The following is an 18453-nucleotide window of genomic DNA, read 5'->3' as shown; positions in this document are numbered from 1 at the left end:
CTGGTCAGAAGATTGAATATGAGAAGCCAGTATCTTGTCTTCTCCTTTCTAAGAAGGTAAAGTTTCCACATAACTCCAAATACTTATTATCACACTATACATTGTATCATCACTCATTAATGACCAGCTATTGTTCACTCCCTCCATACTCTGCCTAAGCAATCAAAGTCATCAGGATTAGATCAAGTATTATTTTCCCATGGAAAACTGGCACCCCCAACTCCGTCATCTTACAAGTTCACAGTTCTCAGAGGTTTGGACCATTTCCTTCTCTTCTTCACACCCCCTTTAATATGGCAAAAATACTGATGGTTTTCCCTTTTTTAAAAAAACATTTCTTTTATTATTTCTAATTATGATTGTAACTTCTAGTACTGACAAACCTTAAGTTAGTGTTGAAAAAAGCTTTAGGAACTATGCCTCTCCAGTGGCCCCCATAATTTTGGATTTCATTGGATTGTTAGAATATCTTAAATGTATTATGTATTTCCAACAGTTCATAAAAAGAAAAGACCTTTAAATATCACAAAAAGGAAGGCTAAAATAGAAGGATAAATCATGTGTATCAAACTTCATATTGTACTTATGTTTCTAATTTTGATTCAGCCCAGGAAAAACTGATATCTTCTCACTCATAAAGGAATTCATGTCCCCACAAATGGGCATCCACCCTCTGCCTGGATTTACAGCAGTGGAAGCTTCCTGACCCATAAGACGGTTCTTTCCATTTTTGAAATACTTTAGTTTACAACTGTCCCTTCCAATGACCAGAAACCTGGCTTTCACCATTATTCTTTGCTTTGCTCTGTGATACAACCCTATTGCTCTGGTCCAGAGTCATGTTTTTAAACACTCGTTTCATCACCATTATAGCAATTTCAGTGTTTGCCAAGTGAGTTTCTGTATTTAGCCTAGACTCCTTTGTTTGCAGTGTACCCTCACTAGAAATACGCTTTATCTTTTATCAGTCTAAAGACACTTGAACCATTTTCTAGCTCAAGTCTGTCATTTTTTCCCAACCATCTAAGTTAAATACTGTTCTTTCACACTTCTAAATTCTCAGTAGTACTTTCTCACTGTCCCCTCAAATATATCCTGTAATGCACTGCAATTGTTTTCCATGCATATGTCTTATCACTCCAAAGCAACTCTCTGTGAGCTTCTTGAAATTAATGAGGAAACTTCATACCATGTCGTACCTCCTAGAGTACTTAGCACAATGCCTGATATATCAGAGTTATGGTGGGTAATGAAAAAGAGGGTGATCGAGATGACTTGTGCAGCTCTTTCACTCGTCAGTTACTCATCTACTCCCATTTCCTGATATTGGAATCAGGGCTCTCTTAAAACCTACCACATATACAAGTTTACATTTATCTTACTTAGGTCCATTGAAATCCTAGTTTATTTCCCTAATTCTAGAAAGCTTTTAGAATATATGCCTTGCATTCTTTTCTTCAGATACCACAGCTGCATTATTCATAGTTCATAATTGTTTAGGCATAGGGCCAAAGATCTGGGGGTGAGAAGGGGGATGCCATTTTAGAGATTATCTCACTCAATGTCTTCACTTAAAAAAAAACAACCAAACAAAACTGGGACCCAGAAACGGGAGGAGACTTGTTCCAGTTTACACAATTAATGAAAAATATAGTCAATTTACTAATTTTGAAGCCAGACTCTTCACTATAGCATTTGAAAACAGAATAACTGTTTTTTAAAAATAGTTTCTGTGTTTGAATTATATGTTTTATGGGCCCTGGTTATTCAAAACCTCTCCATATTTCTGAATCTTCTAGGTCTCTTAGTGATCAGGCTAAGAAGGAATATGAAGATGAAAATACCTGCTTGATAAAGTCTTACCTAGAGATTGATTGTGGGGAGGGCTCTGCTACAGCTTAACTCTGAAGCCCGGCCACTGCTCAGAGTCTGGTCTGAAATTCAAAGAGAACTTCCTGCTCACTTCCTATGTGTAATTTGCAGTATTATACCCAGCCACTCCAGGGGCTTGGAGGGGTTGAAGTTTATCACTTTGATGGAACCTGTGGGAATAAGTTAAACCATAAAACAAATTCTTCTCTCATAAAACCTGGATTCTTGATAGGGTTCTTACAGAGGCAGAAGCCCATGGGCCTTCTGAGCAGACCTCCTGGGGTCACTAAAGTGGTCTCTCAGGAAGGGAACTGACATACAGCAAGTTCATTAGCTAGTAGTCCTTCATTACCTATTAGTTACTACAACAATAACGACCAGTCCAAGTTGAGATAGAACATGTCTCAAGGCAATTACTTCCTTTAGTAAATAACAATAACTGATGTGAAAACTAGGTTCAAATGGGTTCCTGTATTGCATGACTTGGGAGTAAGCATACAACTTTCAATTATGATAGGATCTTTATAAAATGTAACTGACTTTCTCTGATCCTGAAAGCTTGAGGACAGGGAGACACTGAGGACATAAATACCATCAAGGCCGACTCCTCATCTTGTCTGTTGCTCATATTTATAGCAGTTATATGTTGTCTTACCCACTGCATTCTCCTCTCTACTCTAATATTACCTGCTCCGTAAAGAGTGCTGCTTCAGAATCTTGGATTTCAGTTCCAATCATTCTTCCAAATACTTATGTGACATTAGGCACTTCATTAAGCCTTGGTTGGCAATATTGCCAGAAGGGTGGATTTTAAATATTCTTGCCACAAAATAAAAATGATAAGTACTATACGTGAGGTGATGAATATGTTAATTAGCCTAATTTGAGCATTCCACTCTGCGTACATGTATCAAAACATCACATATATAATTGTTTGTCAGATAAAAATTTTAAAAAGTATAAGAAGATTTACTTTCCTCATATAAAAGTAATAATCAAATGTGATAACATAAAAAAAAGTACTTACAAACTATAATATAAACCATGAGAAGAATTAAATAATTTTTGTCACTTTCCCCATCCCACCCACACTTTCAATACTCTCCACCCAAGTTTATATTTTTCTATCTCCTACTTTCTTTCTGGAAGATAATTTTTTTCAAACTGAGTTGCAAGTATTTAATACTTTGTTTGTGGTAAGCAGATTTTTAACTAATAATATAATTTTTGAGTCAAAGTATTATTTTGTTTTTTGATTTGTATACATAGAGTTTAAGTAATAATTTTATTTACTTAATGACTAAAAGTTTATTCAGGTTTTCTAAATCCCTATAAGGCAATTAAGGGTTAAATAACCACTACCTTTTAAATTAAAGTTTCCACCTCTGTCAGTTTCATTTCAATTACTTCTTTTCTGTGAGCTAGAATATCATCTATTCCTAAAATATGTCCATCAATTCTGCTAGAATATCATCTATCCCTGAAATATGTCCATCAGTTCTGCTACCCTCCCTCCAAATGTTATTCTGTCTCTACTTGTGTTGGGGTAAATGTTTAACAACTGACTTTCCTCTAACAAAGATTCTCTACTTCATTGAACTCTAGTTCTCTTTTTGACTAAACCTCAATCTTGGCTTACAAAATCTATAGACTGTCAGCAAAAATGATTTCACCACCCACCTTCCCTCCCCCACCACATGTATTAAAAGACTTAAACACTGATATAGTTTCTAAGAGCTCAAGGCCATAGATGATCCTAGCATCTCTTTAAGTGCCTGCCTGAGAAAATTCAAAGCTACCAAAATAATTTATGTCTATGTGTGTGTGTGTGCGTGTGTGTGTGTGTTTGTGTGTGTGTATGTATATTTGTATATCTGTATATTACTGATTAAATCTGTCCTTACCACTTTAGCATCTGCATTGTTTAGCTTTGACATAGCCTATCATTTTTAAAAAGGCCCTGATTTACAACATTTGCTGATTGGCATAGTGCTAATACTCCCACTGTATCTGATTCCAAGCTATTGGTGCCACAGAATTTCTAATAAGTTGTCAATCATTTCTCAAAAACTATGAGCAGACTTTAGCACATAACTGCCGGTCTTTTTTATGTTATCACATGACTTGAAACTGCAACTCCATTGACTTCCTCAATACTCACTAACCTCTCACCCTTTTGCAATGTCTTTTACCACCACTGTTCACAGAAAATGACTGTATAAAGCAAAAATAGTAGCAATGTACTGTGTGTTTATTTTACAAAAATATATGATAAAATAGTGTGGATGACAGCAGGGAGGATTTGGAATAAAGGACATACATATATATGCAAAGGTTCTCTACCTAGTTCATGAATCTGGTGAGACAAAACACATAACAAATCAAGAAAAGCAGGTTTGTTACTCATAGACAGGCAGCAATGAGAAACAGAAGCCTGGGGTTCATGACAAGCCCATTCCCACAGCTCAGGAAAGCTGTCCAGACTGAATGGACTTTTACTATACATGCCCCACATTGCAGCACAGCGGAGGGACCCAAAAAGCACTAGTCTTTGGAAGACAGATAGACAGTTAATTATAAACAGACATTTATCATGCGTCCTAGCAATCCTACACTTATGCATTTTCTTAAACAACATGAAAATTTATGTTTACACATAATCATATCATGTTAAAAATGAATATTTTCTAGAGATAGCTTACCAGCCCACTGAAGTCTGTGAGTAAAAATTAAATACAGATCCAGAAAAGACAACCTAGTATGATGCACAGTGACTAAGTAAGGACCAGTTACCAGTATTATCCAAGGAAATTCAAAAGGCAGATGTGAGACAAGTTGAGGTGGGATGTGCAGAAAACAGGTGAGTACAACTAGGGAAGACCAATGCATTCTGTGGAAGAGTTTCAGTAATGATTAGAATCATTATGTCATTATTAAAGGCCAAATATGTTATTGACCAGGTGTGGGTAAGATTCATTACATGTTTCATTCATTACACTTGCATTGAATACTCATCCTATTTAGGTGCTGTGCTAGATTCTGGACATATGACAAATTAAAAAACTGAAATAATTTGAGACGAAATCTAGTTTATAGATGCTTGTAGCAAAGAATGACAAACTACATCTATCTATATATACATAAATGCCCACAAACACATAAATTGCCATACATATTTTGAAGAGAAGCAAAACACACTTCAGAGATAAAAATGAGTGACATAAATTAGACTGAGGGTTCAGAAGTCCTCTCAAAGCTAGCATCACTGGAAATTGATATTTGAACAGAAAAATCACACAATTAGGAGGAGTGAGCCAAATGAAATATTGGGGAAAAAACAGGGTGAAGATCCTGAAGCCAGAAAAATCCATAATGTATTTGAAGACCTGAAAGAGTAATCATGTAGCTAGGGAAGAGGGAGTTGAGGGAGAAGAGGTATGAGTCTATGTTGGAGAGGAAGGCAGGGAAGAATTTTGTTTAGCCTTATAAAGTACGGTGAGGCTTTTAATTTTATCTTAAGGGCAATTGAGAATTTCTCATGTTTTTATCAAATGGTATATACAATTCAGATTTCAAACACGTTACTTTATATTTGATGTGGAAAATATATTCGAATAAAATGAGAGTAGGAGAAAGGAACGTAGGTAGAATATTATTATATTAATCCACTTGAGAGATGTTGGCAATTTACACCAGGGTAGAAACACTAAAGCAAATAAGAAATAAATTGATTTAAGAATATATTTTGTGAAAAGATTGGCACACATTAATAATCGATCGCAATTATGAGTGGAAGAAAAGGAAGCAAAATAGAATATTTAAAATTTTCTAGAAGAAACATAGGGAAACAAAAGCATCAAGATTTCATGGTTAGAAATTTTAAGAAATCAATTTTGACATGTTAAGTTTTAAATTATTGAGAACTCCAATCCAGGCACTGTTGATAAGTGGGAAGTTGAATATATAAGTCTAAATCTCAGAGAAAAAAATGTGGTTTGGAGATAAAAATTTAAGAGCCCTTGTGATAGACAGAGATCGTATTTAAATCCATAAGAATAACTCTGAGTATCTAGAGATATAGCACAGCAGAACAACGAAAGCTGGGAAAGACTCACCAGAAAGATAAGAAGAAAATTGGGAGGTAATGATGTCATGAGATTTAGGGAGACTTAAGAAGTAAAAAGCTAAGAGAGTTGAGGTATAAAAACTGGTTGTATGTGTCAAGAGTTCAGGAGAGAGGAAGGAAAAGAAGTTTCTGATGGATTTGGCAGCACGGAGGTCAATAATGGCCTTCACAAAAGTTGGATGGTCTGAGCCAAAATAAGATTGGAATAAGCTGAGAAGTGAATATGAAGTAAAGAAGAGGAGATACGGTGTTTTGAGAAGTTTGACTGGAAAAAGGAGCAGAGAAATTGATCTCTAGCTGGATGCAAATGTGTGACCAAGGAAATATACATGCTTATTTTTTAAAAGAAGAATGTAGATTCTAAAATATTCTTAAATGCTGACATAAGTGATCAAGTAAAAAATGGAAAAAGTAGAGATGTAGAAAATGAGAAAACCATAAAGAAATGAAGTATTTGAAGAGGTGAAAGGAAGTGAAACTCAGAGCACGTGTGATGATGGGAAGAATATTCAAGGCCAAGCTAAAGGGACATAGAACTTTTATGAATTGAACATTGTGGTGAGAAAGGACATTGGAAGAAAGTCAATGGTGAGCAAGACTAGCTTTATCTCGCTTCTGGAAGATGGTCCTCCTGATGGCTTTAATGAGTTCCTTGTTACGAAGACTGTAGATAATTGGATTGACCATTGGTGTTAGTACGGAGTAAACCACAGCAAGTGTTCGGTCAAGGGTCAGTGAATAGCTCTTCTTTAGCCGCACATACATGAAGATGATGCTCCCAAAGAAGATGAGGACTACAGCAAGATGTGAGGCACTGGTAGAAAAGGCCTTCTTTCTTCCTGATGCTGTTTTTATCTTCAGCACAGCCCCAATGATCCTTGCATAAGAAAACATGATAAAGAGGAAAGTGATAAGAATTATGAAAGCATTAGTGGCAAAGTCCACCAGAATGTTAGTGGACGTGTCCTTGCAGGCCAAGCTCAGCAAAGGTGGAAAGTCACAGAAAATGTGTTGGATTTCATTGTAAGCACAGAATGGGAGCTGGGAGACCAGGATGACCTCAGAAATGGGACACAGGAAGCCACAAATCCAACAAGCAGCAGTCATCTTGGCACAGAGTGTGGTGGTCATAATTGCAGGGTACTGGAGGGGCCGACAAATGGCCAGGTATCTATCATAGGCCATGGCTGTAAGAAGGTAGCATTCAGAAACTCCCAAGGAGTGGAAGAAGTAGGTCTGAAGGAGGCATCCTGCAAAAGAAATGGTTTTCTTCTCACTGAGAATATTAGCTAGCATCTTAGGGATAGTGGTGGCTGTATACCACAACTCCAAGAAGGAAAGAACACTGACAAAGTGGTACATGGGTGTGTGCAGAGCTGCATCCAGTCGGATGACTGAGAAGATGAGCATGTTGCCACAGATGGTGAACAGGTATGCCAACAGCAGCAGGACAAAAAGCCAGCCCCTGACATAGCCCACACTGGCAAAGCCAAGGAACACAAATTCAGCCAGGCTTGAATGGTTGTGTTGATCCAATGGGAGGCTGAGGTAAAGAAGAAAAGAAGAAAACATTGGATTGATATGACTGCTGAATCCATGCCAAAACTTCATTTCTCTCTCCCTCTTTTTAACTTAAAAGTAGCACTAAAATTACTACCATTACTCTCACTACTATTACTATTACTTTGAAAATAATAATAGCTAACTCTTATTAGCCCTTAACTATTCATCAGTTTTACAAGTGTCTTGCATTCAATATTTACTTAATTTTTATACTTCAATGAGATAAGCACCATTGTTTTGCCTATTTTGCAAATAAGAAAATTCGGGAATAGAGAGAAAGAAGCAATTAGAACACTTTTCTATTTCCTATAGATACTTTTTCAAGGAAACAATATTTAGACCATCCTCAAACATTCTAGCTCTGTACTATATGACTGTTCTCAAACATTCTAACTCCTCTTCCCAGGTCATAGTTTTTCCTTCAGTTAAGTCTTAAAGAGTGAATTTTGGGCATGAGATTAATATAGTAGCAAATCTTTTCTTATTGTTCAGTTCGGTTCATATTTATTGAACAAATATGTGTCAGGCAGAAAGAACATAAAATTCAGCAATGTACAGTCTCTGCCACCAGAAAGCTTACAACCCTATAAAGAAGCAGACATCCCAATAGGATTTGTAAAATACAGAACACTTCTGAGTGCCTGAGAAGTGGCTCATTTCTCAGGCCCGGATGACTGAAAAAAAACTTTTAGAGGAAGCCCATAAGATGAATTTTCCAAGAAGATCTGGGATCAGCTATGTAAAAGAGAAAAAGAAATATTTCAGACAAAAATAAAAGCATTGAGCAGCAAGCAGCCCACGTTAAGGAAACACATGTTCCCCTCTATGGTAAGCAAACTGGGAAAGCTCACTCAGTGCTTTAAGACCTTAGCTCCATAGATGTAGAGCATAACTGAAGAATGTGTGATAGACGAGTGACCTGGTCAGATGTAGACTTTTAAAACATAACTAAAATTTAGCTATTCTGACCTCAAGCTCGGAGATGAAGGTGTGAATTTGCCTTGTGGATATTGCTGACAGGAAGACGGGTTAGGGTGGTTAGCGTGTTTAGTGTAAGAATACAGATTCGGCTGGGTGTGGTGGCTCACGCCTGTAATTCCAGCACTCTGGGAGGCCGAGGCAGGTGGAAGTCAGGAGATCGAGACCATCCTGGCTAACACGGTGAAACCCCGTCTCTACTGAAAAATACAAAACAACTAGCCGGGCGAGGTGGCGGGCACCTGTAGTCTCAGCTACTCCTGAGGCTGAGGCAGCAGAATGGTGTGAAACCAGGAGGTGGGGCTTGCAGTGAGCTGAGATCGTGCCACTGCACTCCAGCCTGGGCGACAGTGCGAGACTCCATCTCAAAAAAAAAAAAAAGAAAAGAAAAAAGAAGAATGCAGATTCAAAAACAAACATGATAAGTGGCAATAAACATGCATCTCATGTTTTCATAAAATCAATTATATAAATACAGGTGAAAAGTATATAGCTGGCTTGGTGAAATTTCATACAAAATACTATTCTAATTATTCTTAAGCAAAATGTGAAACAGATGCAAAAAGAAAACAACAACAAAAATCACAATGCAACTTTAAATGCATAAAATGGCAACCAGTGCCAGTCACACCAGATCCTGTGTAGATCATACTGCAATTGAAGAGAACTGCCCAATTCTAGTTATCATACTGACAAACCAGTCTCTTGCTTATTTTCATCATCCTAACACTCATCACAATGGCTGTCACATTAAAAGTATTCAATAAGATATTAATAACCAAACGAATTAATTTAAACAATTCATTTAATAATTAGTAGACCAATACTTTCCCTGCACCTCTACCACTCACCCAACACTGAACATTTCTTTCAAACTCAAATGCCCTGCAGTAGAAATAAACTTCTGGGTTTGATATTTTAGAATACAAAATTCACTGGAAGCAACTGACACTTAAAAGACTCTTCTTGATTCTCTTCTAACCTAAAGAGACTGTACATTCACCTCTCCAACTACAGGAGACAGATATGTTAAAAAAGAAATTCTTGCCTCATTACATTTCATTTTCTTCCAAGTCATCTCTCTTCTTTTCTCCATCTGGGAACTGCTTCTCATCCTTCAAAATCAGATCAAATCTTAACTCCTTAAATATACTTCTATTGAATCCCTCAGAAAAAGAATTATTTATTCCTTTTCTATGCCCTCATAATATTTACATTTAGCATATTGTTACCTTTTTAACAAGTCTGTCTTCCCCATAAATTGTTAAGATCTTTGAGAGCAAATGTAGTACTTCATTAATTATTATATATTTTCCTGCTGATGCCTGAAACAATAAGCATAGAATTGTGAACTCAATTAATGTTGTATTCTAGCCTAAATTTAAGTTACATTTTCTCTATTGCACCTGAACATATCCTTTTTGTTGTCTTCTTAGCAATTCAAAGCTTACAGCATTCTAATAAACTTAGCTTCTCAAATTTAGTCTGGCCTCAACTTTCCCTAATCCTGTTGAAAGACCCGTCATTTCTCCCCCTGACTCAGAGAAATTAAATTCAAGAAATGGTTTTGATCATCTTTTGTGTGCAAGGAACTGTTGTTGGTAATGTTTCCCCTTTATACCAGTTAGCTTTTCTGAAGCCAACTGTATGTATAGATCAAGTAAGGTCTAGCAAACATAATAATTTCAGGAGCACCCTAAAGGCCTCTGGACCCCAAATTATTGCATGACCAAATGTCTTTACTCTGCCAAATAGAAAATCTGTGTAAGGCCTTCTCTAGGATAAGCATTTTCAAATGCAGCTTCTCCTGAGAGAATACAATATAGATGCTCCTCAACTTACAAAGGGATTACAGCCAATAAACCTACCATAATGAAAATAAGTTGAAAATGCTTGGAATATACCCAAACATCATATGTTAGCCTAGCCTCCCTTACATGTGCTCAGAAAATTTGCATTAGCCTACAGTTGGGCAAAATCATCTAACACAAAGCCAATTTTATAATAAGGTATTGAATATCTCATGTATTAATCTGTTGAATATGTATTGCTTTCATATTATTGTAAAGTAGAAAAATTGTAAGTAGAATTATTGTTCACTGGAGACTATCTATACCTCTTTAGATGTTCCCAATCATAGCCTCTATTTTACAAATAATCGTTTAAGAAACCTCTACTTTCTACCATCTGTGTCAGCACTTGACCAATCTGTGACAGCACACACGTAAGATAATTTCTTGTCTCTCAACGTTTTAAAAGCAAATGTTTGCTAAACTCTTGGTTGTAGAATGAAGTAAGAATCAAATTGAGGGAATAGTGGACAAGATGGCCTTCAAAGTCTCTTCCAAATCTGATACTCTAAGACTATCAAAATTGAATTATTTCAAGTCCCAGTTGCTTAACTCACATTTTTCACTAAACTGATTGTTGGATTTCAAAGTAGTGTCTGTTTTCAAGTCCCTTATTATCAGTCCCACCTTTGCAATCCCTGATCAATACAGTTAATGTGCCCCCTAGTTCACCTACCAACCACTGAACATCATTCAGTGTCTGCTTTGATGTTGCCTGGATCAGTATATGTGTGGGAGATGGACACTGGATCTATAAGCCCTTTCTCCTTTATAGCAAGTCTCATCCTCCTGAGGCAGAGTCCCCAGAGCTAACACTAACTGTTTTGCCACAGTGACAGAAGGAAAGGAGACCTCCAACCCCAGAGGCAGGTGAGAATCAGGCTCAGGAGAGACTCCTGGGAAGCCAAGTTTACCTCTCACCTGCAGAGGTGGGCTCAGAAAAGTCTTTCCCAAATGTTTGCTATCTCATCACCCTCCTTTGCCACTCCTATTCCCTCATCACTAGTGACTTCCGAACCTAGACTCTTGGACTCTGGATCTGAACACATGACCCTAATCCTCCCAACACTCTTATCACAAACACATGCACTCTCACATTTCTTGACTCACCTCAGAAATCCAAAGAGACACTGTTTCCCCTCATCATTTTAGCCAATTACTTTTCCTGATAATGTGCTGAATCCCACCTAATATTCTTCCTTTGAGAAGCCTCTCTGATAAGAGCTGCCTGTTTTAAAACAAACAAACAAACAAACAAACTGGGGTTGTGGAGCTTCAGAAACCTTAATTTGAATTGTAGTTCCAATTAAAGACCTGTTTACCTGATCATTTGCCAAGCAACACATATTGTTCTAAGCACAATGTATGTACTAATACAGTCCTCACAATTACTCTATGAGGTTGGTATGACTGTTATTTCCATTTTACATTTGAGAAAACTGAAGTACAGAGAGTTTAATAATGTGTACAAGCTCTTACAAGTGCTCTACAGAATTATAAACCCAATCACTATGACCCCAGAGTCCATGATCATCACCTCTAAGCTCCACTGCCTCAGAAATGTTCCTAATGGTCAAAGGAGCATAACCAAGGTCACATTACCGTAAAGTGTTACCTGTTTTAAAGTCTGTGCTCTTAACTACTACTCTTTACCTATGTACCCTCAGGCAGTTGTGTATTTATTTGAACCAGTATTTTATTATGTATAAATGTGTGTTGTGAGAATTAAGTAAGATAAAATGTAAACACTAACTACAATAGTTTTAAAGTGTGTTAGTTTACATTTTCCACTTCATGTTGCAGATGTAGAATACCTGTTTGGCAACTAAACTTCTCCAAATAAGTAACTTTGCCTAAGTGACTCAGCATCTCACAGCCTTATTTTCTTTACCTTTAAACTGAACATATTTGGGTTGCTTTGAGAATTAAATGACAGGACAAGGCCTTCCAGCAAAAGAAAGGAACGTACCCATAATCTAACAAAATTAGGTTTACTGACTCACTGCACTGTGGGTGATCACACACCGCTGGAGTTGTGGGGCATTTCTGTAAGAGAGTGTTAGATAGAAATTATTACAGGATGTGGGCTCACATTAGGCAATTTTAGGTGAAGAGGAAGGGTTCAAGAAAGCTAAGCTTGCTCTGGATTTGGTCCTGTCAATTACTAGAAATAATTCCATGATTAGGTATCTTAATGAATCTATTTATTAAGGTAGACTAAATCTGTAATTGAGAAAGATCATATCAGTCACTCATTTTAACTAGAAAAGTAAATATATTTTTCTGATTGTACAGTCTTATATGTAATTAGACAGGATTATTAAGTGGTATTTTTTTTCCTCTCACTTCATTGTGGTCACAGAGTGACTTTGTCTGATGTTGGTATTCTGTGAGAATATCATGAGCTAGCTTGCGTTTTGCTCAGATAAAATACATAAAGAGCAAAATATAAAGTCTTGTACATAGTAAGTGATCCATAAACTTTAAGTCTCTCTCCCTCCTACTTGTCATACTCTTTTCCTTTTTAGTGTTTCTAACATTAATTGACAATGTTCCCTATTAGAGAACTGTACTACAAAACAGTCACAATAAACATGTAACTCTGGATTGTTTGAAATTTAGTTTTCATGAACTGAAATCCATCTCCTCGTCACTTCCCCCCTTTTCACTTCCCCTCATTGGTCCTATAGCAACTTTCTGAATCCAGCATAATGCTAAGTTCTGCCAATACTAGAATCCAGCTTTCAAACTTTCAAACCCTGCCTTGATGAATTTTCTTCCAGCTAAATGGCCTCCAGCTTGTCTATAATAACCCAGGTTCCCATCTGGGTTATTAACTTTTGAGTGTTACTGTTGATTGAGTAGAGACTACTGTGACACACTCCTAGATCCTTCTCTTGAAAGCCATTTTTAAATAAACATTCTTTAGGAAAAACTACCCATCTACCTATAAATTCTCCTAACAATACTCTCATCCAAGCCACATTTTTGTTTTTCTCCCCAAAGTGTATCCAGGATATGTTCCTAAGACTGGGATCACGCAGAGAGAGCGAAATAAAAATTAAGATCCCTGGTAACAACTACATAGAGCTAGGAGAGACATTGTGCAAAGTACCTAAGGATGCTGGCTCAGAATTCAGACTTATTAGTGAGGAGATGCCAAGTTGGAAACTAACATAAAAATAATATGTAACCACTATTAATTTGTCCTGAGAATATAATTTATCCTAAGATTATAATTTAATCAATATGAAATTTACCAATCTAAACAGGATACTAATAAATACTTCAGGGCAGGGAGCAGGCAAACTTTTTCTTAAAGGGCCATATAGTAATTATTTTAGACTTTTCAAGCCCTCCTCTTAATCTCGTATTGGATGTTGTCCCCTCTAAATCTCATAATCATGACTAAACCCCAAAAGCAAATACAACAAAAACAAAAATAAATAAATGGGACCTAATTAAACTAAAAAGTTCTGCACAGCAATAGAACTAATCAGCAGAGTAAACAGACATACCACAGAGTGGAAGAAAATATTCACAAACTATGCATCCAATGAAAGACTAATATCCAGAATTTACAAGGAATTCAAAACAACCAAAAATCCTATCAAAAAGTCGGCAAAGGACATGAATAGAAAATTCTAAAAAGAGAATATACAAACAGCCAACAAATATATGAAAACAATGCTCAACATTACTAATTATCAGGGAAATGCAAATTAAAATTATCAGGGAAATGCAAATTAAAAATGAGATACCAACTTACTCCTGCAACAATGGCCATAATAAAAAAGTTAGAAAGTAATAGATGTTATCAGGGATGTGGTGAAAAAGAAACACTTTTACACTGTTGGTGGGAATGTAAAGTAGAAAAACCACCAAAAAAAAACAGTACGAAGATTCCTTAAAGAACTAAAAGTAGAACTACCATTCAATCCAGCAATCCCACTACTAGATATTTACTCAAAGAAAAAGCAGTCATTATATGTTTGTAGCAGCACAATTTGCAATTGCAAAGATATGGAACCAACCTAAGTGCCCATCGACCAGTAGATAAAGTAGATATAGAAAATGTTTGTATATACACCATGGAATACTACTCAGCCATCAAAAGGAATGAAATAATGTTATTTGTAGCAAGTTGGATGGAGCTTGAGACCATTATTCCAAGTAAAGTAACTTGGGAATGGAAAACTAAATATCATACGTTCTCACTTGTAAGTGGGAGCTAAGCTATGTGGATGCAAAGGCATAAGAATGATACAATGGATTTGGGGGACTCGGGGGAAAGGTAAGGAGGATGAGAAATAAAAGCTTACATATTGGCCGGGCACGGTGGCTCAAGCCTGTAATCCCAGCACTTTGGGAGGCCGAGACGGGCAGATCATGAGGTCAGGAGATCGAGACCATCCTGGCTAACATGGTGAAACCCCGTCTCTACTAAAAAATACAAAAAACTAGCCGGGCGAGGTGGCAGGTGCCTGTAGTCCCAGCTACTGCGGAGGCTGAGGTAGGAGAATGGCATAAACCCAGGAGGCGGAGCTTGCAGTGAGCTGAGATCCGGCCACTGCACTCCAGCCCAGGCGACAGAGCGAGACTCCGTCTCAAAAAAAAAAAAAAAAGGAAAAGAAAAAATAAAAAGCCTACATATTGGGTATGGTGCACACTGCTCAGGTGATATGTGCACCAAAATCTCAGAAATCACCACTAAAGAACTTATTAATATAACAAAAAACCACCTGTACTCTGAACACTATTGATTTTTTTTTTTATCTCATGTTGAACTGTAATGAGTTTCGATATTGTCCTCTCTAAATTTCATGTTGGATGTGGGACTTGGTGAGAGGTGTTTGGGTCATGTTGGGTCATGGGGGTGAATTCCTCATGGCTTGGTTCTATTCTCCATCATTCGTTTTTGTGAGATGTTGTTGTTTAAAAGTGTGTGGCATCTCCTTCCCCTCTTGCTCTCGCTCCACCACGTGAGACTCTGTCTCAAAAAAAAAAAAAAAATCAAAATCATGTTAAGTGTCTCCTCAGATCACAGCAAAATGAAACTAGAAATCAATTCCAAAGGAACTCTCAAAGCTATAAAAACTACTTTAAAGTTCATATGGAACCAAAAGAGAGCCCGCATTACCAAGACAATCTTAAGCCAAAAGAACAAAGCTGGAGGCATCATGCTACCTGACTTCAAACTATACTGCAAGGCTACAGTAACCAAAACAGCATAGTACTGGTACCAAAAGAGAGATATAGACCAATGGAACAGAACAAAGCCCTCAGAAATAATACCACACATCAACAACCATCTGATCTTTGACAAACCTGACAAAAATAAGAAGTGGGGAAAGGATTCCCTATTTGATAAATGGTGCTGGGAAAACTGGTTAGACATATGTAGAAAGCTGAAACTGGATCACTTCCTTACATCTTATACAAAAATTAATTCAAGATGGATTAAAGACTTAAATGTTACACCTAAAACCATAAAAACCCTAAAAAAAAACCTAGGCAATACCATTCAGGACATGGGCAAGGACTTCATTTCTAAAACACCAAAAGCAATGGCAACAAAAGCCAAAATTGACAAATGGGATCTAATAAAACTAAAGAGCTTCTGCACAGCAAAAGAAACTACCATCAGAGTGGACAGGCAACCTACAGAATGGGAGAAAATTTTTGCAACCTACTCATCTGACAAAGGGCTAATATCCAGAATCTACAAATAACTCAAACACATTTACAAGAGAAAAACAAACAACCCCATCAACAAGTGGGCGAAGGATATGAACAGACACTTCTCAAAAGAAGACATTTATGCAGCCAACAGACACATGAAAAAATTCTCATCATCACTGGCCATCAGATAAATACAAATCAAAACCACAATGGGATACTATCTGACACCGGTTAGAATGGCGATAATAAAAAGTCAGGAAACAACAGGTGCTAGAGAGGATGTGGAGAAATAGGAATACTTTTACACTGTTGGTGGGACTGTAAACTAGTTCAACCATTGTGGAAGAGAGTGTGGCATTTTCTCAAGGATCTAGAACTAGAAATACCATTTGACCCAGCCACACTATTACTGGGTATATACCCAAAGGATTATAAATCATGCTGCTATAAAGACACATGCACATGCATGTTTATTGCGGCACTATTCACAATAGCAAAGACTTGGAACCAACCCAAATGTCCATCAATGATAGACTGGATTAAGAAAATGTAGCACATATACACCATGGAATACTATGCAGCCATAAAAAAGGATGAGTTCATGTCCTTTGTAAAGACATGGATGCAGCTAGAAACCATCATTCTCAGCAAACTATGGCAAGGACAAAAATCCAAACACCGCATGTTCTCACTCATAGGTGTGAATTGAACAATGAGATCACTTGGACCCAGGAAGGGGAACATCACACACCGGGACCTGTCGTGGGGTGGGGGCAGGGGGGAGGATAGCATTAGGAGACATACCTAATATAAATGATGTGTTAATGGGTGCAGCACACCAATATGGCACATGCATACATATGTAACAAACCTGCACTTTGTGCACATGTATCCTAGAACTTAAAGTATAATAAAAATAAAATAAAATAAAAAATGCACTATGAATACTTAGGCAAAATAATACTACTACTAATAATAATTTCCTAGTATTTGATTTACTGGGTTGAACAGTTTAGGCCTCATAATAATAATAATAATTTCCTAGTATTTGATTTACTGAGTTGAACAGTTTAGGCTTCAGGTCAGTAGGAGGTGCCCATGGGTAAAATCCAATTGCAGCTAAAGCAGGTGGGTAAACGCAATACCTCAATGGTGAGCAGAGGTCCCAGCCTTGCCAGAGGTAGCTGGGGAATCTCTCAGTGAGATGCACTAGGTCTTTTCAGAGGGAGGAGCAGGAGCTACCACAGTTTTCCTTCCCAGCCATCAGAAATGTGATCCTTCTTCCAGTCACATTCCTAACCTGATGTTCCAGTTATTCAGATTAGACAGGCACTTCTTTTTATCTGCAGGTATCCTGACATTTTATGTAGAGGGGGATTGTGACTCTACCTCTTATGCCTGAACCTGGAGGGCACTCCACCTATGGAGATGTGTCATACCAAAGTATTTCAGAAAGGTTGTCTACAGATGCACACATGCTGAGTTCCCATAGCAGAAGTCTCAGCTGTGTTTGCAGTGGTAATCAGTGGGGAGAAAAGTCCCCTTCTCTTATACTCTTCACAAGCATCAGGGCTGCCTGACCGTCAGAGTAGATTCACAGACATTCCCCAACTAGCCCAGCACTGCACCTGTGCCTCTTAAATCCCATAAGCGGAAAGTTCAGAGACTTAAGGCCCGTAATATGGCCTTTTCTCTCTCATGGGATACTCCCTCAGTGTGGTGCACTCCCCCTTCCCCTAGAAGTAGCAGTCCCTTAGGGCCAGACTACTGTGAATCCTGCTGCTCCCCTGGGTCGAGCCACCCAGTGGGGCTTCCACACTCCACACTGTTGCTGGGGAGTGTCTGCAAGGGATCCTGTGATATGACCTTTCCTCTAGTCTCCCAGCAGCAGGTACCAGCAACAGCTCTGATGGGGATGGGAGGGAAGTTAGTAGACTGTAAGGTTTCCTTAGTTAGAAATAGCCTTAGTGTGTTGGTTTTCTTGAATGTCAGCTGTAGAAATAATGTATTGGAGCATGTGGATAGATTCAAGACCTCCTGGCTACCCAGGATGATGCAGTCAATGGCAACAGCAGAGATTACACAAAAGTTTTCTCCTTCCTAAACACAGTGTTATTGTGCCTCCAGATGTTGTAAAAGGCTATCCTGGTTGCTTCCAGCCAGAGGTGGTACTCCTAAAAGAACACCAGCTGTAATAATGGCAATGGAATTTGTGCTTGCCATATGTTACCCAGGGAAGGTGGTCTGGCATCTCAAGCAATTGGTGGGTGTCCCAAAGCTCCCATGGAATTCCTAATATCTCTACACATTGTGTTACACTACCAAGGTGGGTCTAGGAGCAAAGCCAGGTGGGGGCTGAGTCAGGTAAGTCTGTACTCTGGC

At 37.8% G+C, this 18453-nt stretch overlaps 1 protein-coding gene across 1 annotated transcript; it reads right to left on the bottom strand.

Moving 5' to 3' along the window:
- Positions 1 to 6450: 6450 nt before the first annotated feature.
- On the bottom strand, positions 6451 to 7620 carry LOC117075413 (olfactory receptor 6N2). Its single transcript, XM_033197743.1, has one exon. It carries the CDS (start codon positions 7607 to 7609, stop codon positions 6581 to 6583), a length of 1029 nt encoding a protein of 342 aa, XP_033053634.1. The 5' UTR covers positions 7610 to 7620; the 3' UTR covers positions 6451 to 6580.
- Between the last annotated feature and the right edge of the window lie 10833 nt (positions 7621 to 18453).

Source organism: Trachypithecus francoisi, unplaced genomic scaffold (assembly GCF_009764315.1).
Source record: "Trachypithecus francoisi isolate TF-2019V2 unplaced genomic scaffold, Tfra_2.0 Lachesis_group5, whole genome shotgun sequence".
Classification (NCBI taxonomy): domain Eukaryota; kingdom Metazoa; phylum Chordata; class Mammalia; order Primates; family Cercopithecidae; genus Trachypithecus; species Trachypithecus francoisi.
This window is presented reverse-complemented; position numbering and strand designations above follow the sequence as displayed.